A 27,992-nucleotide genomic window follows, 5' to 3' on the forward strand; every position below is an offset into this window, starting at 1 on the left:
TATTTAAACAGCAAATTTACACCACTCTATGGCGCAACTGCATCAGCGCAACCAGATGTCTTCATCTGCCCCAATTGCAATTAAACATGTCTCTCCAATATCGGTCTCTATAACCACAGAAGGCACTGTAACTCTCCAATGGTTTGACTTTACCCCCCCCCCCAATGGAGCACTCTTCCATTGGCTCTTGAGACACACTAGTGCCAACAACAAGAAGTGTGGCAAAAATCAGTTTCTGGATCAGATAGCATTGCATTGAATACAGAGCGACTCCTGTCTCACTCTTGAACCCTTGTGAGTTAGAGTAAGCATTGCAGTTGTTTGGAGTTTGTGCCACTGGCTCGGGTAGCCCAAAACATTTCTTTCCCTGCTGCTCCAAGCTACTAGTTAGTAGCAACAGCAACAAAGTGCTATTGTTCATGTGTGTGATGAAAGCATAATGGCCTTTAGCATGGATGTCCAGTGTGGCCTGCCTTGCATGTAAAGGTAGCCCATGGTTTAGATTGCATTTTAACCCATAGTGGTATTTTCGTCACTGTCTCTATGCAGTATTGCATAGATTACAAGTAGATAAGGAATAGGAATGCACTCCTAACTTCCATGAGACTTACCTGGGAGTAAAGTGTATTACAATTACTGTATTTCAATTGCAATTGGAGTAGGTGGTTTGTGCACTTGAGGCCAACCACATTTTGTTGTCGTTTAGTCGTGTCCGACTCTTCGTGACCCCAGGACCAGAGCACACCAGGCACTCCTGTCTTCCACTGCCTCCTGCAGTTACAAGCCTCAAATAATGGGATGGAGGGAGGGGGATTCTGTTCAAATAGGTCCAGCTTTGAGACACGTAAAATGAAATCAAGCAGCATGGCCTCCAATGAAATATTAAGTCTGCATCTGAATTTAGAGGTGTGTGTGTTCAAATAGTGAAACTACTTTGGGCTGGTTAGGTGCAGGGGCGGTGTCGCCCCAGGTCTGAGCAATAATTTTGTTTTTCTCCTTTTTCTAATTTGTTGTGGCACAGCAATTACACTTGCATTAACTGAAAACCAAAATGAAGTGGCCTGGACTTGTTTAGCCTCAGGGTTAAGGCTGCAATCTTCATACTTGAAAGCAGTGGCTGTATGTATCCTGTATGCAGCGTATAAGATTATGCTGCATGGCTTACAGTGAGAAACTTCAGTGCCCTTCAAATTATTTCTTCACCCCTATAGTGAAGAGAAGTACTGTACTTGATTATGGCAACAGTTTCCCCCTGTTTCAAAGTCATCCCATCTAGTTATAGAGCTGTAAAGGTAAAGGATCCCTGACAGTTAAGTCCAGTCGTGAACGACTCTGGGGTTGCGGCGCTTATCTCGCTTTACTGGCCGAGGGAGCCAACGTTTGTCCGCACAGTTTTTCTGGGTCATGTGGCCAGCATGACTAAGCCACTTCTGGCAAACCAGAGCAGCACATGGAAACGCCGTTTACCTTCCCGCTGGAGTGGTACCTATTTATCTACTTGCACTTTGACGTGCTTTTGAACTGCTAGGTTGGCAGGAGCAGGGACCGAGCAACGGGAGCTCACCCCGACGTGGGGATTCGAACCGTTGCCTTCCGATCGGCAAGCCCTAGGCTCTGTGGTTTAGACCACAGCGCCACCCGCATCCCAATAGGGCTATAGTCAGTGCTATTTTTCTAGGAAAGGAGTTGCCAAAACTCACCATGAACACCTCCCTTGCTCTCTTCTAATGGCACTGGCACCTACCTGGAGAGGTGCCAGAACTGAGTTCCAGTGAGTTCCAGCTGAAAAAAAAGCCCTGGCTCTTTCACCATCGAGAATGTCAATGCAAAGTTGACACATGCGTCTCATTATAGAATCGTAGAGTTGGAAGGAAAATGCTCCCGTTTATAAAATATGGAAATCTAACAGAAGGGGATGGTATCCTGATGTTCTAGAATTCCCGTTCCCCTAGAACAGACATGTCCAAAGTCCTGTTCGGGGGCCTAATCTGGCCCTCTGGTCGGTTTAATCTGGCCCCTGTGGCAGTTTATTTCCTGGGGTAAAATCCTAAGAAAACGTTAACAACTTTAATAATAAAAGAAGCTCAACAACTCCAACCCTAAGAAAAGCTCAACAACTTTAATCCTAAAAAGGTCAATAACTTTGGTCAGCTCCCACTGCCCTTCTCTTCATCAAATCTGGCCTTTGAAAAAAGTTAGGACGCCACTGCCTTAGAACATCAAGCAAGGTGCTTGTATGCAGGTTTTTTTCAAAAGGCATCTGAATCATAGTTGGAAGGGGCAGTGAGGGTCATTTAGTGAACCCCCTCCAATGCAGGATCTCAGCTAGATCACACATAGCAGATGGCCATCCAACCTCTGCTTTCAAAACTTGTAAGTAAGGAGAGTCCACTGCCTTTGTTGGGAATCTTTTGGTCATGGGTAGGCAAACTAAGCTTTGGGGGCCGGATCTGGCCCAATCACCTTCTAAACATAGCTGTCAACGTTTCCCTTTATTAAAGGGAAATTCCCTTATTCCAAATAGGATTCCTCGCAAGAAAAGGGAAAAGTTGACAGCTATGCTTCTCAATCCGGCCGGCAGACGGTCTGAGAATCGGCATGTTTTTACATGAGTAGAATGTGTCTTTTCATTTAAAATGCATCTCTGGGTTATTTGGGGGGCCTGCCTGGTGTTTTTACATGAGTAGAATGTGTGTTTGTATCATAGCTGTCAACCTTCCCTTTTTTGGCGGGAAATTCCCTTATTCCGGCGCCGTTTCCCGCTGCTGTCCCGCTGCTATCCCGGATTGTTAGCTATCCTGGAGTCCAGGGGTGTCAAACTCAAATTCATCGGGGGCCGCATCAGCAGTTTGGTCACCCTCAAAGGGCCGGTTGTATCTGTAGGACTTACAGTACAGGAGAGAAGGGTTCAGGCAGCCATTGGATCTGTCACATCACAGGATGGCATGCGCTCAATATAAAAACAAGTGGAGGTTTCCTGTGTAGAACGGCCGGCGCCACTAGAAGGCAGACATTCTCTGGCTTGTAGGCTGCCGCGCATGCGCTGAAGAGGTGGCTTTCTTGTGTCAAAAAAAAAAAAGCAAGAATAAAAGGTGAAGGCTGGCGGCCGCCGGCGGCTACACGGACCACATGATGAGGTCTGGCGGGCCAGATTCGGCCCGCAGGCCTTGTGTTTGACACCCGTGCTGTAGACTGTCACCAGGACAGGTGAGGCTGCTGATCCCTTATTTTCAAATCTGAAAGTTGACAGCTATGGCTTGCACAGTGGTACCTTGGGTTACATGCACTTCAGGTTACAGACTCTGCTAACCCAGAAATATTACCTCGGGTTAAGAACTTTGCTTCAGGATCAGAACAGAAATTGTGTTCCGGCGACGCGGCGGCTGCAGGAGGCCCCATTAGCTAAAGTGGTGCTTCAGGTTAAGAACAGTTTCAGATTGAGTACGGACCTGCGGAATGAATTAAGTACCGTATTTTTCGCTCTATAAGATGCACCAGACCATAAGACGCACCTAGTTTTTGGAGGAGGAAAACAAGCGAAAAAATATTCTGAATCCCAGAAGCCAGAACAGCAAGAGGGATCGCTGCGCAGTGAAAGCAGCGATCCCTCTTGCTGTTCTGGCATCTGGGATAGCTGCACAGCCTGCATTCACTCCATAAGACGCACACACATTTCCCCTTACTTTTTAGGAGGGAAAAAGTGATTCTTATAGAGCAAAAAATACGGAACTTAACTCGAGGTACCACTGTACTGTATTTAAAATGCATCTCTGGGTTATTTATGGGGCATAGGAATTCGCTCATTTTTTTTCTTTCCAAAATATAGTCTGGCCCTCCATAAGGTCTGAGAGACAGTGGACCGGCCCCCTGCTGGAAAAGTCTGCTGACCCCTGCTTTTGGTCACCTCTTCCTGACAGACAGTTCTCCCTCTTAAGTAAGGTTTAGGAGGATGCGAGAACCATGACGAGCTAAGCTTGTCATCTACCCTCAGCGGCCGCTAGGTGGAGCGCCTGGAACAGCAAGCCCGCTTTCCCTGCGCTGCCATGCTCATCCCGCTTCAGCCACCCCTTCGGGACTCCATTTCCCGGTGTGCAAAGCGCCGCCGTTCTACCTTGGAGAGTGTTTCTTTCTCCCCGCTCCCCCGCCTCCTGAGGAAAAGACTGCGCGCGCACGTGCCAGGTTGCCTCTCCGGAAGCGCCTACATTTCCCATGCTGCCCCGCGGCCCGCCCCACGCGTTTGTGAGGGAGAGAGAGAGAGAGAAAAAAAAAACTCGCGCCGAGGAGGCGCGTCACGTGTCTCGTGCTATATAAAGGGAGGCGCTGCGCCGGCCGCCCTATTGTTATCGCCGAGCCGGAGCCGAGGAGGCCGGTGGTCCTCGCCGCCCGGGGCTGTCGCCTGCCAGAGCCGCCCCCACCGCCGCCGCCCCCACCGGCTTCCCTCTCCCTCCCCTCCCGAAGCACGGCGCCGCTGCTTGACTCCCGTCCCCCCCCCGGACCCTGGGGGAGCTTCGCCCTGCAGCCCCGGCCTGTGCGGAGGGAGGGGAGGAGGGACCGGCGGGAGGGAGGAGGAGCAGCCCCCACCCGGTGAGTGAGGGGCAGGGGGGGCGGGGGGGGCAGAGAAAGGGGCTGAAGGGATGTCAGAAGCCTCTTCATCCTCCCTTCATATATGTAGATATAGAGCATCCCAGACCATAATGATCTCTATACTGTATGTAGATACCTGCATATCTATATATATCTATATATCTATCTATATCTATATATATCTATCTGGTTTGAAGGCAGTAGATTTCACTCATTTCTTGAGGGGAGCTCCCTCAGCCTTATTCTCCCTCCTTAGATTATTTCTGCAGTTCCTTAATTATAATTATAGCACCCCAGGACCATAATTATTCTGTATATCTGGTTTGAAGGCAATGGACTTTACTCACTTCTTCAGAGGAGCCTTATTCTCCCTACTTAGATTATTTTGTAGTTGCTTGAGATTTCAGAAAGGGGGGGTGAGAACCCCTTTATCACTCCCCCCTTCCTTATCATCTCCTTCCCCATCCCTTTTCAGTCCCTCCCTGAGGGAGGGGCTACTTCATGAAGAAGTGATTATTGTCTTTTAACTCTTTTTTTTACATTGCAGGGCTGGGGGGTGGACTTCCACTTTTGGGGGGATGCAGGGCTTACCTACCCAGCTGGGTTGAACTAGGCCCTGCTCCTGAACCTTACATGCTCTACCCACCCCCCCAAATGATGCAGCAGGTTGCTCCTTTTCCCTCTGTCTCGCCCCTCCCTCCCCGCCATGCCATAAAAGATGCCTTTTAACGCATGTGAGACAAAGAGAGAGAGCTGTTGGGTCTATTATCCTGAGCTGCATTAATATTATCTTTGAAATTGCTAAAGAATTCAACTTATTTCAAGTTTACCTCAATAGCCCCCCCCTCCTCCTCCCACACAGGTGTCTTGCCTCTAGTTGCTGCTTTGGTAGATGTTCATCTATCTCAAGAAGAACTCCGCAACTATCTCTTGGTACAGCAGCTATGCTAATGCACACCCAAGCTGGGCTGATTGAAAAGGGCAGGTGCTTCTGAAAAGAAGTATTTTGTTCTTCCTTATGGCATTGAGACCTTTTGTGGTGTAGAGTAAGGACTTAATCTAAGGTACTGTATCGTTGGTTTGAGGTGGGGCTTGCGGATATGTGACTAGAGAATCTTTGGGGCCTTCATGTGATGCTTCTTAGAGAGATTAGCTTCATGGCTATTCAATCAAAGATGGATATATATGCTGTTCTTGGTTTTGCGGCCTAGAACGGGGAAGTGTTATATGGACTTACTGGATGAGATAATAATATGACATTCGTGGAGGACTCTTTCTGCTTCATTGATGGAGTTCAGAGTGATGTTTCGGACATGTCAGGCAGCGATATTTTATTCTTGAGATTACATTAGAAATGGTTTGTCAGAGTCAAGGTGGGCTCATATGCTTTTAGAGCTTTAATATTAAGAACAGTATAATGGAAGTTTGGCCTTGAAGATCAAGTGTTTTAACGTCAGTTGAATCCCAGGCAATTCCTGAATGCAATGTGTATTACTTTTCTTCCCAGCATTTGAAGGCTCTTGTAAGCCTTTTCTTTAGAAGGTTCTGGAAAGTCTCTCTCTTTCCCCGCCATAGATTGTCCACCTCCCCATGACCAAGCTATGGGGTCAGATGTGAGATACCCTATTAGTTATTTTTAGCAAGAGTGAAGGTCGTGAGAAATGGAATGGCATTGTCTTACTGAGTTGCTGGCACTTCCTGAGTTGTTTCCTCCACCTCTTTCAATGTGATACATTAAAGGTCAGCTGCCCCCTTTCACTGGAATGCTGCACTGGATAGATTCTTCTGTGTGTATTTTGATGAGGTTTGTATTTTGATGAAATCTTCCTTTTTGAAATGGAGCTGGGGGGGTGAGGACAATCTTAATATCTTGAAGAGTCATTTCGTTAAGCCTGGAAAACACAGTGGCCTCTTACCTCAGCTTGTCATTGAATGTGTTGGAGCCAAGTGCGTAAAGGTAGATTGAAATAGGCTCATGTTTAAGGTTCCCCAAAGTTATTGGCAATACAAAACACAGCCCAGTCATCAGATGTTGCTTGAAAGCAATGGTATATACCAAAAGTATGGTATGGTATATTCAACCAAAAGTATAGACTTCTGTACAGGGTTCCACAAAGTCTGAAAATTGCTCAGCCCTGCATGAAGTGATGGAGAACTTGAGGGAGTGGCAGTGGTGGTATTTCTCATACATGGCATGAAGTGAGAAAATTTCCCCCTCCTCGCCTCCCACATTATGAGTGTTCAGTTGTGGGTAGAGAACTCTGGGAGGGTTTTCCTGCCACGCTTGTGCATAAATACATTTGCCAGGGAACTGATTCCCTGATTGCCAGTGACAACAACCTAATAAGCCCTGTGGGCATAATACAACCATCATCAACCTCGTGCCCTTCAGATAATTGCGCTCCATCAACTGTAGCCAGCATAGCCAAGCCATTGGTCTGGGATGATGGGAAATGTTGTCCAACAGCATATGGAACCCACCAAGTTAGGAAAAGCTGGTATATAATAGCTCAAGCGTCTGCCTCCAAATCCTCATGTTGATGTCCCGAAAAAGTCAACCATACGTACTACTGATTTTGAATCTATAAAATACTGTACCAGGTGTACCTCGGCTCCCGAATACCACAAACCCGGAAGTGAGTGTTCCGGTTTGCAAACATTCTTTGGAAGCCAAATGTCCGATGGGGCTTCCACGGCTTCTGGTTGACTGCAAGAGCTTCCTGCAGCCAATCCTAAGCTGTACCTTGGTTTCCAAACGTTTTGGAAGTTGAACGGACTTCCGGAACTGATTCCATTCAAATTCCAAGGAACCACTGTACTGTGTTCAAGTGACTCTTCAAGATGTCGGGCTTATAGTAACAATAAGTGATTTTAATGCCATGTGTGTCTATATTCCTGCTTTTTAGAGTTGGACACTTGCCTATTCTGTGTAACCTGCATGGTGATAGAGTTCATAAGAGGATACATGAGAATGATTATGTGATAGTTTGGAAGGTGATGTTAGGCCCAGTAAAATGGTCCTAGAGTAGATGAAGGAGCAGCTTGCCTTGGAGTTGAACCAAAGACGTGTCTTCTTTGCCTCAGAACAAGTGATGTCATAATGACTTTTCAAGAAGGTTATCTTTCAGAGTCTGGTGTATGAAAAGTCTGAATTATGGTGAGAACATAGAAGAGGCCACAAAGAAACATAACTGAGCCAGAATTCTTCTGTAATAGTTTAGGATGGTGCATTTCACACTTGCTAAAAACAAAACTCTCATATAGCATATCTGCACTTGAGAGCAGATTCAGACATAGTATTCTTACCCCAGTGGTATGAAATAAAGAAGTCACTTTTTACATGGATGAGCAATAATCTGCTCCTTATTTATTCCACAGCATGTTCCATTGCTGCCAAATGAATGGTCTGAGTTGTCTGTCATCCTCAGTTACAGAACAGGCTGATTCTGACTAGTTCAAGGAGTGCAAACAGTGTTGGAAACAAAGATATATAAGTTAATTGCCAAATGGCATCTTAATCCTAAATTATGGTCACCACAATATAATGCCTATGTGCCATTTTCCCTCCATGAAACATTATTACTATTATTTTTATTAATTTCATGTCTGTCATTTTATATTATAAAGGGGGGAAATCTCAAAGCTGTTTACAACACATTAAACAAAACAACCCAGAATAAAACAAATTCAAGCTTCAAGGAAAATATAGCAGATCCTTATCTAAGTGACATTTTGCTTTCCCCATATTTATTTAGCTACTTAATTTATATAGTTGCACCATAGCAGAAGCACTCTTAAGAAGACAGTGTGGTGTAGTGGTTGGAGCGTCAGACTAGGACCTGGGAGATCAGGGTTCAAATCCCCACTCAGTCATGAAGCTGACTGGGTGACCTTGGGCCAGTTATAGCCTCTTAATCTACCTCACAGGGTCATTGTAGGGATTGATTGATTGATTGAGGTGAACCATGTCGTCCTTGGAGGAAAAGATGGGATATAAATGCAATAAATAAGCTCTTCTGCTGACCTGCTTATGAAAGCTGGAGGAGCCAGCCAGATGGAGATGTCAGTTGCCACCCTGCCATCCATAAATCTCCGCATGGTCGCAGTTGGATCTGCGCCAGTCGCAAAATGTGCCTGGCACCTGGGGAATTTTAAACTCTGAAAAAGGACTAAAGACAAGTTAACCCTATTAAAAATATGTCTGACCTTTGAACCCCCCTGAAATAGAGAAGAAGCATCAGGCCGACAGACATGATGCAATTAAAAATAAATATTGAGGGGAAAATTGTAGATGGGTTAACCAGAAAAATCTCTCTAAATGCAATATAGTTATCAATAAAATTATGACTAATGGAACACAAAATCAAGATTCATTCCTGCCTTTCTTCCAAAGCTCTCAAGAAAGGGTGTGTATGGTTCTCCCTTCTCTCTCTCTCTTTTTTCCCCCAATCACAGCTCCCTTAGGTTAGGCTGAGAGAGAGCAGCTGGCCCATGTTTTACCTGGTGGGCTTTGTGACTGAGCAGGGGTTTGAACTCTGTGCTCCCATGCCCTTGTCCAACTGGTTTCCTAAGCAGTGCACGCTTAAACTAGTTGCAATAAGACCGTGGTCGTGATTGTCCTCTGATCTCAGTTATAGGTTCATCTCACAAACGTTATTTAACCTGTGTGATTAACCTATTCTCTGGAGTATGGTGACAGGGCGATCCGATGTTGTCGCTTAGAAGCTGTGTCTTGTTATCTGAATGACTTAATTGGTTTATAGTGCAGCAAAACACATTGACTGGGCTCAGGCAAATGGGCTGAGAGATAAGTGAGCCTTGTTGCATGCAGCCCGAAGTCTCCAGTTAACAGTAACGTCCTCTTGAAGCATGGTTACCACCTTTGGAACAAACCCATGGTTTGATGTTGCTTTTAAATCCTGGAAGAGGGAGGAGAGTAGGTGCATGCATAAGGCTATCTCAGCTTCTTAAACCTACATGACCACCTGAACCTAGCTGCGTAGGGTCACACTTGCAGTTGCTTATCATTTTTGCTACTCCCTCCTCCTGGTTTATTTCTCTGGAAATTTGTAGATATGTGCAGAGCATGTTATTTATTGCTCCTCTTCCCCTGTTCAAAGTGCGGCGACATCCCCTCTTGTGACATTCTTGGAAGTTGGTTCCAAATCCTAGCGTACACATTTGAAAAAGGAGCTCTTTGTTTGGCAGAGCCCTTGGTGCCTTGACAAGAGCTTGTGTGGTCCACTGGGTGTGCGTTCAGTGTTGGTACTGGGTCTGGACGAAAGCTTATTTTGGATTCCACCCATAGACAACAGGATAGCTCTGTGCTCAAAGCAACCTGACCAGACCTGTCCCTCAAAAATAATGGCTTTTTCAATTTGTTCTGTAGGGGATCTGTGTTCCGGTCAGTATTTAATTGCCTTGTACAGTGGTACCTCAGGTTATATATGCTTCAAGTTACATACGCTTCAGGTTACAGACTCCGCTAACCCAGAAATAGTGCTTCAGGTTAAGAACTTTGCTTCAGGATGAGAACAGAAATCATGCTCCGACGGCGCGGCGGCAGCAGGAGGCCCCATTAGCTAAAGTGGTGCTTCAGGTTAAGAACAGTTTCAGGTTAAGTACAGACCTCCAGAACGAATTAAGTACTTAACTTGAGGTACAACTGTACAGAGCACCATCCACACTACTGACCCTACAGTAGCTTGCAATAGGAACATTATAGTGTTGTTGCTTCGGGATATTCCCCATGTTTGTTTGTTTTTATGGCAGGAGAGCAGTAAGTATGGGGTACTTGCAGAGCCTCTACGTTCCTCAGCATCTTCAGATGACATCACCCAGTACTAGTGCAGTTTGCGTCTCTCTGCAGTGATGGTGCCATGTCATTCTGGGCACCATCACTTCTGCTGTATATGTGGTAACTTTGTGAAATTGGACACTCGGGGAATTCTTGATGAGGTTATTCTCTTGCAGAGGTTATTCTATTGCAGAAGGGTATGAGATCACAAACAGCCTGATTCTCCACCCCACCCCACCCCGTCGCCAAGAAAAATGCAATTTAAGAAAGAAGGCTCTTATTTCTGAGGCTCACGCCAGCTTTCTTTGATGATTGACGGTTCTTAATTTTTCAAAAAAAGATGTGTCTTTGATTTACTTCTGTAGAGTCTCAAAATAGCACGAGCTTTTTGCAGCAATACAGAGGGAGTTTGTGCTAGTGGGAGCCCCAGGCCTGCAGATGAGGCCATGTTGTCGTCCCTGGGTCTTCCCCTCGTTCATGGGCTTTTTGGTGTGAGGAAGGGGCAAAGGGTCCCTGCCGTCAGTGTTGGCTCACCTATTGCAATTGACTGGCTAAAGCTGGGCTTCCCGGGGTTCATGTGAGCACCACAGGGCAGTCTCTGGCCCCTCCCTTTACACTTCATTGGGCAAGTCTAGAATGAGTCATGCAGAGACACAGTGGGCAGCCTCCCTGGTGGATGAGGGCCTTCGGTTCCCACTAGTTTTTGATTTACAGTGGATGCTCGGGTTGCGAACATGATCCGTGCGGGATGCATGTCCGCAACCCGCAGCGGCACGTCTGCACGCATGGGTTGCGATTCGGCGCTTCTGCACAAAGCGCAATTTACTGTGTCTGCGCATGCGCGACTACCGAAACCCGGAAATAGCACGTTCCGGTACTTCCGGGTTTCGGCGATCCGCAAGCCAAAAAACACAACTTGAAGCGTCTGTAACCTGAAATATGACTGGCATCCAATCTTACAAATTTGGGCAAGAACCATGTATTTGGAGCCTTATTTTTGTAAATTGTCATCTCATGAGCGTAGCCAGGATTTATGGTGGGGTGCAGAACCTCAGTTAAGTATTTTGTATTGATTTACTTGATTTAGAGGGGCAGCTCCGCCCCCCGACCCCACTCATGTATCATCTCTTGGTGGGGTGTTTCCTTTTTTTAATTCCATCTCTCTCTGCCTCCCTTTAGTAGAGAGTCCCAATAGGTGAGCCTTGTATCCCTTCGTCTGTCAGTCTGCTGTGACAGTTTACTATGAGATAGTAGGTAGCACCGTGATTTCAGTACGTTCTAATGTCAGCGTTTGCTGGAATTGCTCTTCCAGTGAAATTAAGGTCATGGCAGGAAGCTTGCACTTTCCTGTCTCTGTTTCAGGTTGCCTGCAAACTCGGGAAGACAATACAGCATTGCATTACATGGAGAACGGCCTGTGTGCAAGCACTCTGCGTCGGCTTTGTTCACAAATGCTTCCTTCTAAAAGGAGCTTCCTTTTAAAAACCGAATACTGGCATTAGGAAAAGAAATTGCAATATGCCAATCACAAGACTATATCTAGAGAGTCTCCTGTCTTATATCCCCAGCTTAGAAGGAGGATTTTAGACCGGGAGTTATTTTAAAATGGAGATCATCTTATCTTGACAAAATGACTTTTAAAATACGTCTCGGAGTTTGCAGAATGATAATCACTGTAATGGAAGCCTTGACATTGCCAACTACAGCTCATGAAACCTTCCATAAAGGGAAAGGAAGGAGGAAACAATCAACCCCTTACCCATAATAATAAAAAAGTGTTTTTAAAGGTTGGTGGAGATATACACGGGACTTGCCTCTTGTGTGTTAGGCAGACTTCCCCCTTCCCCTTCTCGGTTTCAAAGTTAACTATCTTCAGATTTGCTTCTGCACATGTGTGTGTGTGTGTTTGCTAACAGTACTTGGGGCCAAACCATGATTGGAAGCAGGTTTGCATAGTGCTTTTAACCATAGTTCCAAAACTGTGAAAGGGAGGGGAGCACTGGCAGTGTGGGTGAACCTGAGCAGGGCTGCTGCTTTTTCTTTCCATCATAGCTTAGAGGCTGGACAGAGTTGCATCTGTGCCAGGCCTCAATAGGTGACGAGCCCTGACAATCCAGTTCCGAACTGGGACCAATTCAGCCAGCTATGGAAGGCTTTGAATGTGGCCCAGCCTCGTGATTTGGGGGTGTGCTTTCTGGAAGACCCGCACCTTTTCATTTTGCCTTCTTTGCTTTTGTAGTCTGGCATTACACATCAGAATGGTTATTAAAGCTTGTATTTCTGGGAAGTTAAGCAGTGACGATTTCACAGATGTTCTAAGATGGGCCCTGGGAATGGGAGAGAACTGATAAGAAAATGGAGAAAGTAGCAAGATTTTGCCAAGAACACTTGCAGCTGGAATGAGTTTCCTCTGAGGATGAAGGTTTGAAACCTGAATTGCAACCAATTACTAAGGGGGATTGTTGAGTACTTCCTGCAGGCATAGGAAACTTCTTCATACTGAGTCAGACCCTTGATCCAGCTAGCGCAGTATTGTCTACCCTCGCAGGCAATGGCTCTTCAGGGTTACAGCGCAAGGGCCTCTTCCCAGCCCTACCTTGAGATGCCAAGGATCAAGGGATCTTCTGCATAGAAAGCAGATGCTCTACCATGAATATAGGTGATTGGGAAGACCAGCAATTGTTTTGAATCCAGCCTAAAATGCTGCCAAACCCTGTAGTTCACATGCTGAAAGTGCTGAGGCTACATTGGTTTCCTCTGGTTGTATGCTGGGGCGGTCCAGAAGACATATTGGCGATTGGCTTGATATTGGCCCTGGCAATGTGTAGTCTCTGCAAATTGGCGCTTTCTGTTATGGGATGCTTTCCCATTCTTCCGCCATAGTATTGAAACCAGCAGCTGATGAAACTGCTAAGCAGACACATGTTTCAACAAGCCAGAGGGGATGTTTGAGCTGTGGGGGGCAGTGATGGAGATGGGGAGTTTGGGTTGGTAGCAGAGTAAAGCTTGACAGCCTGTTTTATGGAAGGAAGAGAGCGAGGTAGCCTTGCGCGTAGAGAATAGTGTTCAAGTTGCAAAGTCTGGCGTGGGAGAAAGGTGCAAAGCGAAAAGTACATTCTGTGGAGCAGAGTGTGTGTAGGGCAGGGATGGGGATCCTGTGGATCTCTTGGATGTTCCTGGTTTAGAACTCCCATCATCATTGGCCAGGATAGCTGCAGCTGATGGGAGTTGGAGTCCAGCCACATCGAGAACACCACAGGTTCCCTAACCCTGATGTAGGGGAATAAAAGGAGGTAGGAGACTGTTGAATGTAATCACAAAGAGTCATTGAGCTGTTAAAGTACCAAAGCAGACTTAGGAAAGAGTAAAGAGCGCTGAACTGAAAAGACATACATACATACACACACACACACACACACACACACACACACACACACACCGGTTCTCATTTCGGTCAATTGAGTGTGAAGGATGAAATCTGTGTAGTACTTTCAAAGGTACAGAACAGCGTCATTTGAAATAAAAACGACCACAAACTTGAGGACTCTTTTGTGGTGGAGGTCAGAGAGCAGCAATTCCCCCCCCCCCCGCCACATAACGAGGAAAAACAGCCCTTGCAGGCATTGAGTCATTTTCAATACACAAAGATTCATCCCTGAAGTAATCTGAGATTGGCTTTCTCTTGACTGTCCTGGCTCCTTTACCATGGCAGAGGTGTTCAGTAGCATCTGCGCCTGGAGAACAGGATCTCTTCCTTCTCTGGGAAGTGGGTGAAATATGTGTCCTAGGGCAGCAGTGCAGATGGGAGCTGTAGTCCCAAACCAGATTGGCAAATGCTGCGCTAGAGGGTGTAAAAGCAGCTCACTTCTCCCTCCCAGTAACACCACATTGTGTCCAAGCTTGTGCCAGTTCCTGTCTTGGGGTTGGGGGTCAGTAATTAAAAGGCTGCAAGTAGGAGTATTGGCCTCCCACCCCCCACTTCTCTTTCTCTCCCCATTTTGACTGTAGTCAGCGGTTTAAGCTACTTGTTTGACTGCCTCAATTATGTGATGGGGCTACTCCTACATGCATTTCTCTGCCAGCACTTTGCCAGTGGTCCTTAACTGCTTGAATCTCTTTCTCGTTTGCTGCGTTGTGTGTGAGATGCCACCGGGGTTGGAAGTCTGCCTACTCGCATACCATTGCAAGAGGAGTTATGAGGTAGGGGGAGGATCACAAAGTTTCTTGCATGTTTTGTTTAATGCTGTATATGTCACTTCAGTCACTTTTTGCAGAGAATTCAATTAATAAATCTATACGTAAATTAATTTGGGGCTGGCAAGAAGTTTGCTGTTCATCAAGCATGCAAGTTGTAGCATGTTGTTGTTGTTGTTTAGTCGTTTAGTCGTGTCCGACTCTTCGTGACCCCATGGACCAGAGCACGCCAGGCACTTCTGTCCTCCACTGCCTCCCGCAATTTGACCAAACTCATGCTGGTAGCTTTGAGAACACTGTCCAACCATCTTGTCCTCTGTCGTCCCCTTCTCCTTGTGCCCTCCATCTTTCCCAACATCAGGGTCTTTTCCAGGGAGTCTTCTCTTCTCATGAGGTGGCCAAAGTACTGGAGCCTCAGCTTCAGGATCTGTCCTTCCAGTGAGCACTCAGGGCTGATTTCCTTAAGAATGGAGAGGTTTTATCTTCTTGCAGTCCATGGGACTCTCAAGAGTCTCCTCCAGCACCATAAGTCAAAAGCATCAATTCTTTGGCGATCAGCCTTCTTTATGGTCCAGCTCTCACTTCCATACATCACTACTGGGAAAATCATAGCTTTAACTATACGGACCTTTGTTGGCAAGGTGATGTCTCTGCTTTTTAAGATGCTGTCTAGGTTTGTCATTGCTTTTCTCCCAAGAAGCAGGCGTCTTTTAATTTCGTGACTGCTGTCACCATCTGCAGTGATCATGGAGCCCAAGAAAGTAAAATCCCTCACTGCCCCTCCATTTCTTCCTCTTCTATTTGCCAGGAGGTGATGGGACCAGTGGCCATGATCTTCGTTTTTTTGATGTTGAGCTTCAGACCATATTTTGCGCTCTCCTCTTTCACCCTCAATAAAAGGTTCTTTAATTCCTCCTCACTTTCTGCCAGCGAGGTTGTGTCATCTGCATATCTGAGGTTGTTGATATTTCTTCCGGCAATCTTAATTCCGGCTTCGGATTCATCCAGCCCAGTTGTAGCATAGTGGTGCTTTTTTCCACACATGTAAGCTGATTTGCAGAGGGTTTGGGAAGAAGGTAGATTTTAAGCAAGATGACTTTTTAGCCTGCCCCCCCTTTTCCCATTATGATTTTCAGGGCTGCTTCTCACGTGTTGGATCATCACTTTATTTCTGTAACCTGATGATTTGCTGCTGAATTTGTGAGCTAACAAGGTTATGCCAGTTGTATCTGTGTAGTTAGTTCTGTGAGGACCCACTTGCTCGCGCATGCCAGTCATCACCAGTGCCTGAGAGGAAGGATCATGACACTCTGGCTGCAGTGTTTCTGCGCTGGCTGTTCCGTGCAAGCATTCTGCCTTCATTTTTAAAATATAGCTTCAAAAATTTCCATGGAGCAGCAGCAAAACTAATGCCACATTTGCTGGCAAGGGTGAGTTCAGCCATAGTACAAGTGCGCTAAGTGGCACACAGCAGAGTGGAAATGGTGTATGAACGGGATACCTTCTCTCAGCATGCTTGTAAAGTGCAGGGGTCCACATGTGCTGCCAGGATTTCTTGTAAACAAAGGGAACCTTCTCAGGTGCCCAATAGCAAATAGTTCCATTGTGGTAGACCAGTTGGCACATGTGTTGCTCAGCCCAGACTGTTTCAGTTTACACATAACTCTTGCTGGTAGGAAATCCTTGAGGGTGATGTAAACCTGCATTCTGGCAGCTCTCCACCCACATCACTAATGAATTGACATAAGGACTACTAATGTGACAAAGGTGAGTTGCAGGGGCGTGTGCCGGCTGCGTTCTGTTCTGCCCTAAAACGCACGTGCAGAGCCAATGATGTGAGTTTTATTGGAATAGCAGTAACCAAAGTCAGTAAAAAAAAAATTTTTTTTAAATGCTAGACTGATTTTAAAGTGGTTTGTTAATGAAAGAAGGCAAGGGGTGTCTCATCTGTCCTGTTCACAAATTTGTTTGAGTCCATAGATTTTCCTGTGTGAATGACTTTCGTAGTCCGGAAGGTGGAGAAAGGGGTGTTTAAAAAACTTACCCAGGCTGACCAGTGTTAGAAACTCAGATACCTAATCTAAACCTGAGCAACTTGTACCATCAGGAGGCTCTTCATAAGTCAAAATTCCCTTTCTCGCAGTTAGGAACTTGGGTCCTACCTGTGGTAGCAACAGAAAACAAATTTTCTCCATCGTCTGTGTGACAACCCTTCAAATATTTGAAGGCTGCTATTGTACTGTCTCTTATTTGTCTCGCCTGCAGCCTAAAAATATGCAGATCTTTCCACTTCGTTACATATATGGCCTCCAGGGCACTCCCCCCTCAAACCATTTCTTTTGCCTTTCTCTGGACACGTCCCAGTGCTACATAAACGATCATGATTCATTTATATAGTTATTCCAGATATACAAGAAGGCCTTCTGTAGCCAATGGTGACCATATAACCCTGTCAAACCCTTAGTCTTGTGGGTCTAATGGATGAATGAGACTGGCTTTCCTGTACGTAGCTCTGCCTTGAATGGGAAAGGTGGACAGCCTGGAGGGAGAGCCAGCAGGCTAGAAAGTTCCTTTCAGGTTGAGCGCAATCAGTTGGGTTGGCATTGTCTTTTCAAGTTGCCTTCCCCTCTCTGACCCCTGCTTCTCAAATTCCTCCCTACTCCCTAACCAAATTAACTTCCCTGGTAGATTCTTTCTCTCCCCCACCCCCAACTCCCATATCTCATTCTTGTTGCCTCCTTTGTGCCTGACCCGCTGGTGTGTTTCACCGGAGGACTCCCACCGTTCACTTCTGTCTTTTCCATCAGCGCTTCCCCCCCCCCCCTGCCCCTGCAACACCGCAGGGTTACCCTCAACATGTTTGGAATTCCTTGTCATAATGAGAAGCAGCTGATTCTCCTCCTGCCCATTGAAACATTTCTCCCTTATGGGTAAACCCTTGCAGGATTCATGTTGCTGCACACTGGGTGGTTCAGTGGGGAAGATCATTCAGGTAAGGCTCCTGGCATCCCTGACGTTTGGTAGCTCTTCTGAGTTCTACCGTCAGTCTTCGCGAGGTGCTTAAGTCTTTTCTCTCTGTGTGCTCATCACAAAATAGAATGGCAAACAGCAATAGTCAGGGTGGTTCTTGACATCCTAATGGCCTAGTTTGCACATCACAGTAAGCCACAATATGGCTTACCACGACCACGCAAACATGTACACAACTGCGTTGCTCCTCCTTGGGCTTCTCAGGTCAGCAACTAAGCCAAGCTTTGGCTGAGCCTGTCACCCAAACCTGGAATCATGGTTAAGGTCCCTCTTCCTTAACCACAACCTGTAGCCATAGGACAAACCTTGGTCATGGACAAGGAGGGGAGACCTTAACCATGAGCCTGGGTTCAGGTGATATTCTGAAACTTTGCTTAGCTGCTGCACCATACTGGCCTGAGTGGCTGGGGAGGCTTGGCCAGATTGGCGCGGTATACCATATTTTTCGCTCTATAGGACTTACCCTACCATAGGACGCACCTTGTTTTAGAGGGGGAGAACAAGAAAAAAAAATTCTCCGGAGGCTTCAGGTGGCTATCCCTGAAACCTTTGGAGCGCAGTGTGAGTTCCTGCTGCGCTCCAGAGGCTTCAGGTTCCTTTCGTGGAAGCCTTGAGAGTCTTGCTCTCGCGGCTTCAGCGAAAGCAACGCGAAGCCTCCAGAGCGCAGAGGGAGCTCTCCCTCTGCGCTTCGGAGGCTTCGGGTTGCTTTCGCTGAAGCCAAGGAGCCTGCATTCGCTCCATAGGACACACACACATTTCCCCTTAATTTTTGGAGGGGGAAAAGTGCATCCTATAGAGCGAAAAATACAGTAATAAATTATTATTATAAGTTATTACCTAAAAATCTCAAGGAGGATCAGATCATCTGTGATCTCCTCCTTGGGAACCAAAGCATTTGGTTTCTAAGCCATGGTTTGACTTGGCATGTCTAGTGAATGTGGATAATCTCAAAGAGCTTGGTAGAAAAACTTTCCTTTGCAGGGTACGTTGCAGTAGAATCAGTTCTATTTTTCTAGAAAAAGAGGTGCTGGACCTCACCATGAACTTCTCCCTTGTTCTCTTTGAATAGCAATGGCACCCACCTGAGACCTGCGGAGCTCCATTGAGCTCTGGCTGAAAAATTGCCCTGCATGTAATACAGTCTTTCTTAGAAGGTGGGGACCCTTATCCACTGAACCAGAGGCAGCCTTCTCACATTTTGGGTTACTTAAAACTTAATTGTGGGAATCAGTAAGATGGATTCACATCAACTTCCCTAAAGGATATTTAAGGAAAACTAGGTTCACCTGCTGAGTAGCTGGGTAGAAAAGGTGGTTCTACAAGATCGTTACTCCAAAGCAGTCATTCTGAAACTCTGCCATGAGAACGTCAGAGCCCTGCTGGACCAGGCCAAAGGCCCACATAATCCTGCATCTTGTTCTCCCAGGGGCCACCCAGATGCCTATGGGAAGTCTGAAAGCATCAGCACTTTCCCCATTTGTGATTCCCAGCTACTGGTACTTGGGTACAGTGGTAGTGGAGCCATTGTGACGAGTAGCCATTGGCAAGTCTTAACCTCCATGAATTGGTTCAACCCTCTGACATGCTGTTGCCTATTGGGCTCGTCTGCCACAATGGTCCCTCCAAGCCTTGAAAGAAATCGACAGCAACTTGCTCCCTGCGCTTAACAAATCTGTTGAGAAATCTTAAAAGGCACAGATGTATCATCACTGTGTTCCAAATTGCTTTCATACCGGCTATAATGAGTTTTACGTACCGAAAGAAGGTTGCCCACAGAGGGAGAAGGAGAAAGTTGAGTGTGACGGTTCTTGTCTCAATTTTTTCATTTAATAAGATCTCTCATTATTCAGGCTGGGCACTCAATTAGCTAAGTAGCTTCCTTGAAGCATGCAAGTGCTATCTGCGCTGTCTCCCTTCCCACTTGTTAATTGCTTGAGTGATGGGATGGGGAAGATATTTGGGAGAAGGGAGAGCAAACCCTGTGTGAGAAGGGGAGACAGGCAAGAGGTGCCAGAACTGTATGGGGAAAGGGCATCCTGTGACGTGTGGCATAGAAGAGGCAGAGACCGCCTCTCCGGGTATGCCCCGTGGAGGACCTTAAGGTCCATAAATAGCAAATAGCAACACTCTAGAGGTCCCGGGTCCTAAGGAAGTCAGATTAGCCTCAACCAGGGCCAGGGCCTTTTCAACACTGGCTCCGGCCTGGTGGAACGCTCTGTCTCATGAGACCAGGGCCCTGCGGGATCTGATTTCTTTCCGCAGGGCCTGTAAGACAGAGTTGTTCCGCCTGACCTTTGGTTTGGACTCAGTCTGACCCTTATGTTTCCCTCCCTTTATGTGATCTATAGGCTACTTTTAAAATGAGGCTTCATTTTAAATTGTATTTTAACCTGTATTTTAAATTGGGTTCCCCCACTCCCTATTAAGTTTTTACTGTAATTTTTACTGGTGTTAGCCGCCCTGAGCCCGGGGAGGGCGGGGTATAAATAAAATTTATTATTACAGTGGTACCTCAGGTTACATACGCTTCAGGTTACAGACTCTGCTAACCCAGAAATAGTGCTTCAGGTTAAGAACTTTGTTTCAGGATGAGAACAGAAATTGTGCGGCAGCAGCAGGAGGCCCCATTAGCTAAAGTGGTGCTTCAGGTTAAGAACAGTTTCAGGTTAAGAACGGACCTCCGGAACGAATTAAGTACTTAACCCGAGGTACCACTGTATTGTTATTATTAAAGTTCTTCTGGCAGTCACATGTGCCGCTTCTGAACCAAGGCCCTATTTCAGGGGAAGGAACAACTGGAAGTTGCAATGTTGTTCTCCCCCAGCTCACCCCAGAGGCACCATCTTTATAGCAACCTTGTGTTGCGTGTGCCAAGGCAGAAATGTGCAGAAACACACCAGCTCCGTGGCATCTGGCCTAGCTCAGAAAAAGTAGGCGGGTCCAGAAGCCTTTTCCCTCACCTGTAGCTTTGCATCCAACACTCAAGGCAACCAGTAAACACCTTGGGATTTGGCTCAGCTGCTGCGGCACTTGCATGCAGAGCCAGTTCCTCCCAAAACTCAATGCTGCCTCAGTTCTTTCACATATAAAACTAGGGTTGGGTGTGCAGCCCAAGGGTGGGGACCGCAGTGGCAGGTAGTGAGTTGGTGGCTTGCAAAGTGGAACTGTGTGCTTGACTTTTTACTCCCTGTGCCTCAGCTGATTTGGATCGGTCTTGTTTCATCCTACCTTTTGGAAAACGTTTTTGAGGTCATAGAATCATAGAGTTAGAATAGACCACAAGGGCCATCGAGTCCAACCCCCTGCCAAGCAGGAAACACCATCAGAGCACTCCTGACATATGGTTGTCAAGCCTCTGCTTAAAGACCTCCAAAGAAGGAGACTCCACCACACTCTTTGGCAGCAAATTCCACTGTCGAACAGCTCTTAACAGGAAGTTAAGTTTTAACTTGTCAGGAAGTTCTTCCTAATGTTTAGGTGGAATCTTCTTTCTTGTAGTTTGGATCCATTGCTCCGTGTCCGCTTCTCTGGAGCAGCAGAAAACAACCTTTCTCCCTCCTCTATGTGACATCCTTTTATATATTTGAACATGGCTATCATATCACCCCTTAACCTCCTCTTCTCCAGGCTAAACATGCCCAGCTCCCTTAGCCGTTCCTCATAAGGCATCGTTTCCAGGTGCAGGGGGCGAGGCCTTTGGGGAAAGGAGAGGAAGGCTCCCAGGTAGGGAGGGGGCACACTGCGCGAGTGAATAGGATGACTCCGCTCGCGTTTTGTTAGCAGCATGAAGAACTCTCTCTTCTTTTTTGCTCCCCGAGAAGCTGAGCCGTGCAGTCAGGATCTTCTTGCTGCCGTCTGCCACAGCTGGCTGGCATGTTTCTTTCAAGCCCATTTGTTCAGCTTTGTTGCCATGGGAACGGTTGCTAGGACATTGATGGGAACAGACAAGTGCAAGGAAGAAGCGGACTGGGCTGGGTGGTTGGGTGGGTGGTGGTGGGCTTGCATCAACCAGCAGAAGCAGAGGCCTGTTCTGGGAGGGGGGGGGCAACCGCAAGAGAGAATTCAGGGGCTGTTTCCCCCTCCCTCCAACAAACTTTAACGTAGAGGCTTCCTGGTTCTTGTGTTCTATTTTAGGAAAGCGGGGTTTGCGGGGAGAGGTGTTGAGTGGCACTTTCTCAGCTGTGACTTCAGAGGATGCCGTTTCAGCTTTTGGCAAGGCTTTTATTGTGTTCTCTTTGTCTTTGGGCCTTCTTTCCCATCAGATTCCGACTGTGAAGGTTGAGAAACCTCTCCGACACTTACTACCGCCTTTTATTATTACAGAGAACGGTTAAAAATCCGCCCATCGCCCTCCCTTCGTGCATCCCGTCAACATGTGCGCCTGTCTTTTAAAAAGGGCAGAGTCTTTTTTTCATGCTTCTCCTCGGCCCTGCCTCTAGCTTTTGCATTTTGTGGGGACAAAAGGCGGTTTAAAAAAATGTTATTTCTCTCTTAGAAATGCAGGGCGCAACAGCAAACGACGGGCCTGTGTTCATGGAGATCTTCTGTCTCCTAGTGGAGTAAAGGTCATTGTTTTATAATGAATGTCTTGTTGCATGAAAGTGGAGATAGGAAAAAGAATTGTCAGCATGATTTGAGCTTCCTCCCTCCCTTCTTTCTCTATACAATTCCCCCCCTCTTTTAAATGGTCTAAAAGTACTGGGCATTTGGGTATTGGGGTGCTAAGCTGCTGTAGAGTGTGTTCTGTTAAGACTTTGTCTCTTTTACTCTGTGCATGCATGCCATCCAGCCTGAGCCTTTCAAATGACACAGACTAAACCAGGTATGGCCAAACTCGGCCCTCCAGATGTTTTGGGACTACAGTTCCCATCATCCCTGAGCACTGGTCCTGTTAGCTAGTGATGATGGGAGTTGTAGTCTCAAAACATCTGGAAGTTGAAGTTTGGCCATGCCTGGACTAACTGGTTCAGTTGGTTTTAGGGGAATGTAAGGAAGATGTTCTGAAACATTGGGGGGGACGACCTAAAAATTAGAGGTAAAATACAGTGTGCACATGTGTTTAGAGATGGCAATGGGCAGGGGAGTAACACATGGAGAGCCAGTGTGGTGTAGTGGTTTGAGTTCTGGACTAGGACCTGGGAGACCTGGGTTCAAATCCCTTGGGGGGATTATATGTGGAGGACCGTGTGTGCTGCCTTGAGCTCCTTGAAGAAAAAGGTGGGATAATAACAAATACATAAATAAGGTACTACAGTTACTGAGTTTATCTGAGATTTCTTCTACTTTGTCCTTCAGCTATGAAGTGCAGTGACATCTCTCCTTTCTCTTGTCTCCCTCTCCTGCCACAGAAATTGGGATTTGTTTTGGTGCTGGTGTAGCTAAGGCAGGGGTGTGGAGCCTTTTGGTCCCCCAGACATTGCTGAACTGCAGTTCCCATCATCCCTGGCCATTGGCCATGCTAGCTGGGGCTGATGGGAGTTGGAGTCCAGCAGTATCTGATGGGTGGGGCACAGTTTCCTTATCCCTGAGCTAAGGTGATGGAGATTAGACTTTGTCCTGGGTTCTGCCGCTTAGATTTTTAGCAAAGGAGCTTCTACAGGAAGGCAGAGCCGTTTGCCCCTAATTAATTGATTTTTCTTCTGGCTTTCAAACAGGCCCTCTGCCAACTGTGACAACCACAAGCTAACCTCCAAGAGAGGCACTCATCAGTACCAGCTATTGGCTGTTACCCTGTCAAGAGCAGCCTTGGTGTAAAAGATGATATGCTTTGGAAAAAAGAGAGCCACCTGGCATCCCCCTTCCTCCCCCTCTCTGTAATGTAACCCAGATGCTCTCCTAGCTCAAAGGCTGCCTGAGTGTTGGTCTAATAGGTCTCATTGTCTTTTGCCTCTGGCTGCTGCTAGCTTCCTCCTACTGGGAAAAGGCATTGCATGGCCTACAGAGGCGCCCCCCCAAATCACTTTTCTGCATAAAGCTATGCTATCTGGCAAAACCCAGGATGCAGAGAAAATAATGGCAGTGCTTCGTGTTTTTTAAATAGAGCCTAATGCTAAATCAGGACTTGCAGAGCATGTTTGTAGCACACAAAGCCTGCTCCCATCCCCCTAGCAGTAATGTTTGCATCTGTTTTATGCCATACCTCAATGCAGGGACAAGAGCTCTGGTAGCATTTGGAGGCTCCCTGGCCTGCGCCCCTTTTTTTTTTGTTGCAAAGCAAGCATCTTTTGTGATGGGTAAGAGGGGACAGACCTATGTGGGAGGGCACAAGTCTAGCAGCTCCCTGTAATAAGGAGAGTTTGTTCCACTCCCCTCTCTAGTAAGCCATTCAGGGCTTAAAGCACAAAGGACAAGAGTGGAAGAGTTAAGCTCTAATATCTGTTTAAAAGGGGACCTTGGTGTGTGTGCATGATTCTGCCACTGGGGAGACTGTATTCTGTCCTTTTCTGCCTTATTTGTTTGTTTCCAATTCACAAATAGGCTAGAATCTGAGGTGCTGTTTGGTGGTTTGTATACCTAGAAAGCCCTTGGGATGTTCAATGAAACAAAACAAAAAAACAAGGTAGGGAGAAAATTGGAAAGTCACCTAAAATTCCAGGAAGAGCTTGCCCCTCTTTGGATATGTGCTCAGTATCGGAGAAGGTTGGGCTTAAATATTGGAAAGAGCTTGGCATCAGCAAGAAATATCAATTCCCTGTATTGACAGAATCCATTGCACCCGTCTGTTTAGCTCAAACTGCATGTGACCACTTTGTCTTCCATGAGTAGTTAGTTTGAGGGGTTTTCTTTTAAATTTGTGGGATCCGAGACCTCATGGGTTTTGTGTGTGCTTTAAATAGAGTTGTGAAAGGCAGTTTGTTACACCTGAGGTACCTTTGAGTACTTAAGAGGAGCAGTTGGTTGCTTGATTGTGCAACCTCGCAAACAAATTGTGTGTGGCAGAGGGGAAGGTAATAGCAGAGATTGCATCTGCTTTGTGCTGCAAGTCTGACCAAAAACAGGGAGTGCTTTTGTTAGGGTTTGTTGGGTATTCACATTTCATTCTCAGGTAAGAATGATCAACCCCTGGCACAACATCTGGCACAGCTTCCTGGAAAGTCAAGAAGGAGGTGAGGAACTACCGACCTTGAATGAGTGGAGAATGAAACTTATGGACTATGCAGAACTGGATAAAATGACTGGAAAAATCAGATATCAGAAAGATCACAAATTCATCGAAGACTGGGGAAAGTTCACGGATTATCTGAAAATTATATGTGATGAACAGACAATGCTAGTGGGTTTTAAGGAGGTTTTGTGATAGTACAAGGTATATTGTAAAAAAGAAACAGAGATGGAAGGATAATTTAAAATTGGCAATATTATATATAGAAAATGCGTGAAGATGGGAAAAATGGATGATTGATGGAGGTGCTGGTGGAAGTTCAAAAACTGGAAATTTGTAAACATGGTTGTATGGACTTATTTGTAAAGGAAAATTTAATAAAAAAATTATAAAAAAGGAAAGTCAAGAAGGAGGTACCACTTCTGTCTCAAAATGTTCCTCAAGGGTGAACACGTTCACCACAAGAGTGGAAAGTGTTGAGGCTGCATACTACTTCGCTAATGTGGAGCCTCTTTTGGCTTTCTGAAGACTGAACTTTTTATTTTCCTCCCTTGTTACATAGGTAGGGCAAAGGATGGTCCTTAGGACAATTGCTGGGTCATGATTTCCCATACTAAACACCTTTGCCACCACCCTGCTGGCATTTACTGAACAGCAGCCATACTCTTGCATGTGCCAGATCTCCTCTTACCTTCTGGTCTTCCACCCAATGCGTGCTCTTGTGTCTCTTTGCTGGAGAGATGCAGGCATGTGTTTCACATCCATCTGCCCTTCCGTCAATAACATGTGATGGCAGAATTTTCTATTGTGTTTTTGTTGTTGTCATTGTCTGTGGCTTCCACACTGCTGTGAGATCAGCAAGACTATTGGCTGACTCTTCCTAGAGTACTGTGGGTAGCAACAGGGGGTGGGGTGGGGGAGGGATAAGAAGATATTGGCATAGGAGCTGCATTGAGTCGGAGAGCCATGGCCCCCAGAACTGGGTCATCAGGTCTGCTGTGTTTGCTTACACCCCGTAGTGCAAGTCAGTGTTCCTTCCAAAAGGCTTAACCTAGTCTTTTGCTATTGGAGATTATGATCTGACTGCCTTGGGGCAGGATTATCCCATCCCTGCCAAATGCTGGGCTCCTGATGCACCTTGGTCTGGACTCTGGAACATCTGTTGCTGGCCCCGATTTGAGGCAGATCCCAGATGACGCCAAAATGGATCTGACCTAAGGTCATGCATTTCTGTAGTTATTCAGTGATGACATTAAAAAGATATTCATGCAGATATTTATATTGTGTAATAGCCAAGTATCTTTCCTCTGCGAATAATTGGCATAAACAAATGTATTCCTGCGTGCATTGTGTGGTAAAATGGTTGCAATTTCCCAATTGGCTTCTGCCGTGCTGTAAGGCTTAGTTTGCTCAAGATTCCTGTCTGCCTTCTCTCGGAATGTGAGTGCACACATGACTCTTGCTCCCTTGGTGTCTGCTAACTGCACAAAAGGCAAGAGCAGATTTAACCACTCGGAGCCAGCTGCATGCATACCACACATGTCTGACTTGTAAACATGGTCAGAAATAGGAAAGCAAATGGTGTTTTCAGAACCCTCGGTTGCTTCAGTCTGCCATAGAATTCCATCTCTCTGAGAGTGTGTGGTTTTTTTGCTTGCTTTTGAAAACCCATAACCAAAATAGCAAGGGTTTCATACTGACTGCTTGTAGTCCAGCTTTGTGCACCTAAGAATAGGTTGGATGCAGAGTGTCTAGAATTCTTCCCTTTAAAAAAGAAAGGGGGGGTAGTGGCAGGGCGAGCAGAACACTCAAAATTCAACACTCAAAATGATGTGTATGAAACATGTGCATAGTAGACGTATGTAGAAACTCGGGTGTATGCAGGCTATAAAGGTGGAGCTGGCAGAATTCTTTTGGGAGCGCCATAGGCCAGGAGGGACTAACCTTTCTCAGGATGGGTGGAAAACACTTGACTACCTTAAAAAAAGGAAGTTGTGTGTTTTGTGGCAGGATGTGTTGGGGTGAAAAGAGTTATCAGCTGGAGAGACTTTGGTCCCATTGAGTGTCCTGTCAGGCAGAGGTGGGAAAGCCTCCAAATGTTCAGCAACTCCCCAATTTCCAGCAGCTGCAGCCTGCATGGCCAAGGTCAGGGATGTTGGGAATTGCAGTCCAGCAACGTCTGGGGGGCCACAGCTTCCCCATCCCTCCTACGGAGCTCACAAAAGTAGTGCAGGTACGCAGAGCATTGTTTTCCTAGTGAGGAAGACCTGAGCCACTTAGCTTTGCCTTAACCACTCTTAATTCTGAGTTACCCCATCTCACATTCTTTTGTGCAAAAGAATGTGTTGTTGAGTATGCTTTGTGTACCAGTAGAGGGCATTGTAATTTATGTTTTCTGTTGGCACCAGGCAGTAATGTACGACTGTGCATATTGATGCATGTAAAACAAGCTAACAGGCACAGAAGGGAAGGGTCAGCACCCTGCGCAGGCACGTACCCAATCTCTCCAGAATTTATTGTGGCAAATGGAAGGGAGTCGTCAGTACGGCAGCCTGAAGGGGCAGAGTGAGCCGCAGGTTGGTCTGCTGAAGACGTGCCCCATGCCATTCGGCTTGCGGGTGGAACTGGTGCTGGATGAAGAAGCTGCTCGAGCTGAGGCTGCAGAGTTATGTGGTTGCTTCATGCCTTCCCAGCATGCCAACTGCCTCTGGGGGCAACCAGTGGAGGTAGTAGGTGGCTTTGGGTGGGTGGTCTGCTTGAAGCAGCACAAACAGCTGAAGGGAAAGTGGACTGTGTCTGCAGCGCATACTTGGGAGCTGGTATGATGTAAGGCAGCTCTTTATAGAAGCTGTTTAGCTCAGCACAGGGAAAGTAATGGGAAACAGGAGGGGAGCAGAGCTTGAGGAATTTATGGTACTAGTATGAGTTCGTGTGCTGCGCTTCGTGAAATCTGTATGCGATTGAGTTGTGTGGTTGCTGATTCCAACCATCCCCTCCCCTCCCCTCTTTGTTATGTTCCCAGGTACCCGGTACACCCCACAGATTGGCCTGGAGTTGGAGATCTTCAGTTGACACTAGTCCCCTTTCTGTTCTGTGGCTCTCCATGCGAGCCAGGGACAAATGGATGCAATCGCGAGTGCCAGCCTCAAGAGGAAGTTTGATGAGGTGGACGTGGGATCGCCCATCTCCAACTCTGATGATGAGATCTCTAACAGCGACAGTGCAGACAGCTGTGACAGCGTCAATCCACCCAACTCCACCGGCTTCATACGTAAGTGGTTGGGC

At 46.6% G+C, this 27,992-nt stretch overlaps 1 protein-coding gene and 1 long non-coding RNA gene across 2 annotated transcripts in view; one reads left to right on the top strand and one right to left on the bottom strand.

The window, feature by feature from the left end:
• Window positions 1-846: 846 nt before the first annotated feature.
• On the bottom strand, window positions 847-4,209 carry LOC309363071. The gene is made up of 3 exons (XR_014165219.1): window positions 4,112-4,209; window positions 1,701-1,782; window positions 847-1,205 (listed from the first exon to the last, which is right to left on the bottom strand). It is a non-coding gene; the product is annotated as an uncharacterized lncRNA (long non-coding RNA).
• Window positions 4,210-4,332: 123 nt separating this feature from the next.
• CSRNP2 (cysteine and serine rich nuclear protein 2) overlaps window positions 4,333-27,992 on the top strand; it is a 34,785-nt gene continuing 11,125 nt past the window's right edge. Inside the window, exons 1-2 of the mRNA XM_081898724.1 lie at window positions 4,333-4,584; window positions 27,730-27,978. Of these exons, the coding sequence (XP_081754850.1) occupies window positions 27,828-27,978 (151 nt within the window). The 5' untranslated portion in view covers window positions 4,333-4,584; window positions 27,730-27,827. The remainder of the gene's footprint in view (window positions 4,585-27,729; window positions 27,979-27,992) is intronic.

The sequence above is a fragment of the Podarcis melisellensis genome (assembly GCF_964234715.1).
Source record: "Podarcis melisellensis genome assembly, chromosome: 2".
NCBI lineage: Eukaryota > Metazoa > Chordata > Lepidosauria > Squamata > Lacertidae > Podarcis > Podarcis melisellensis.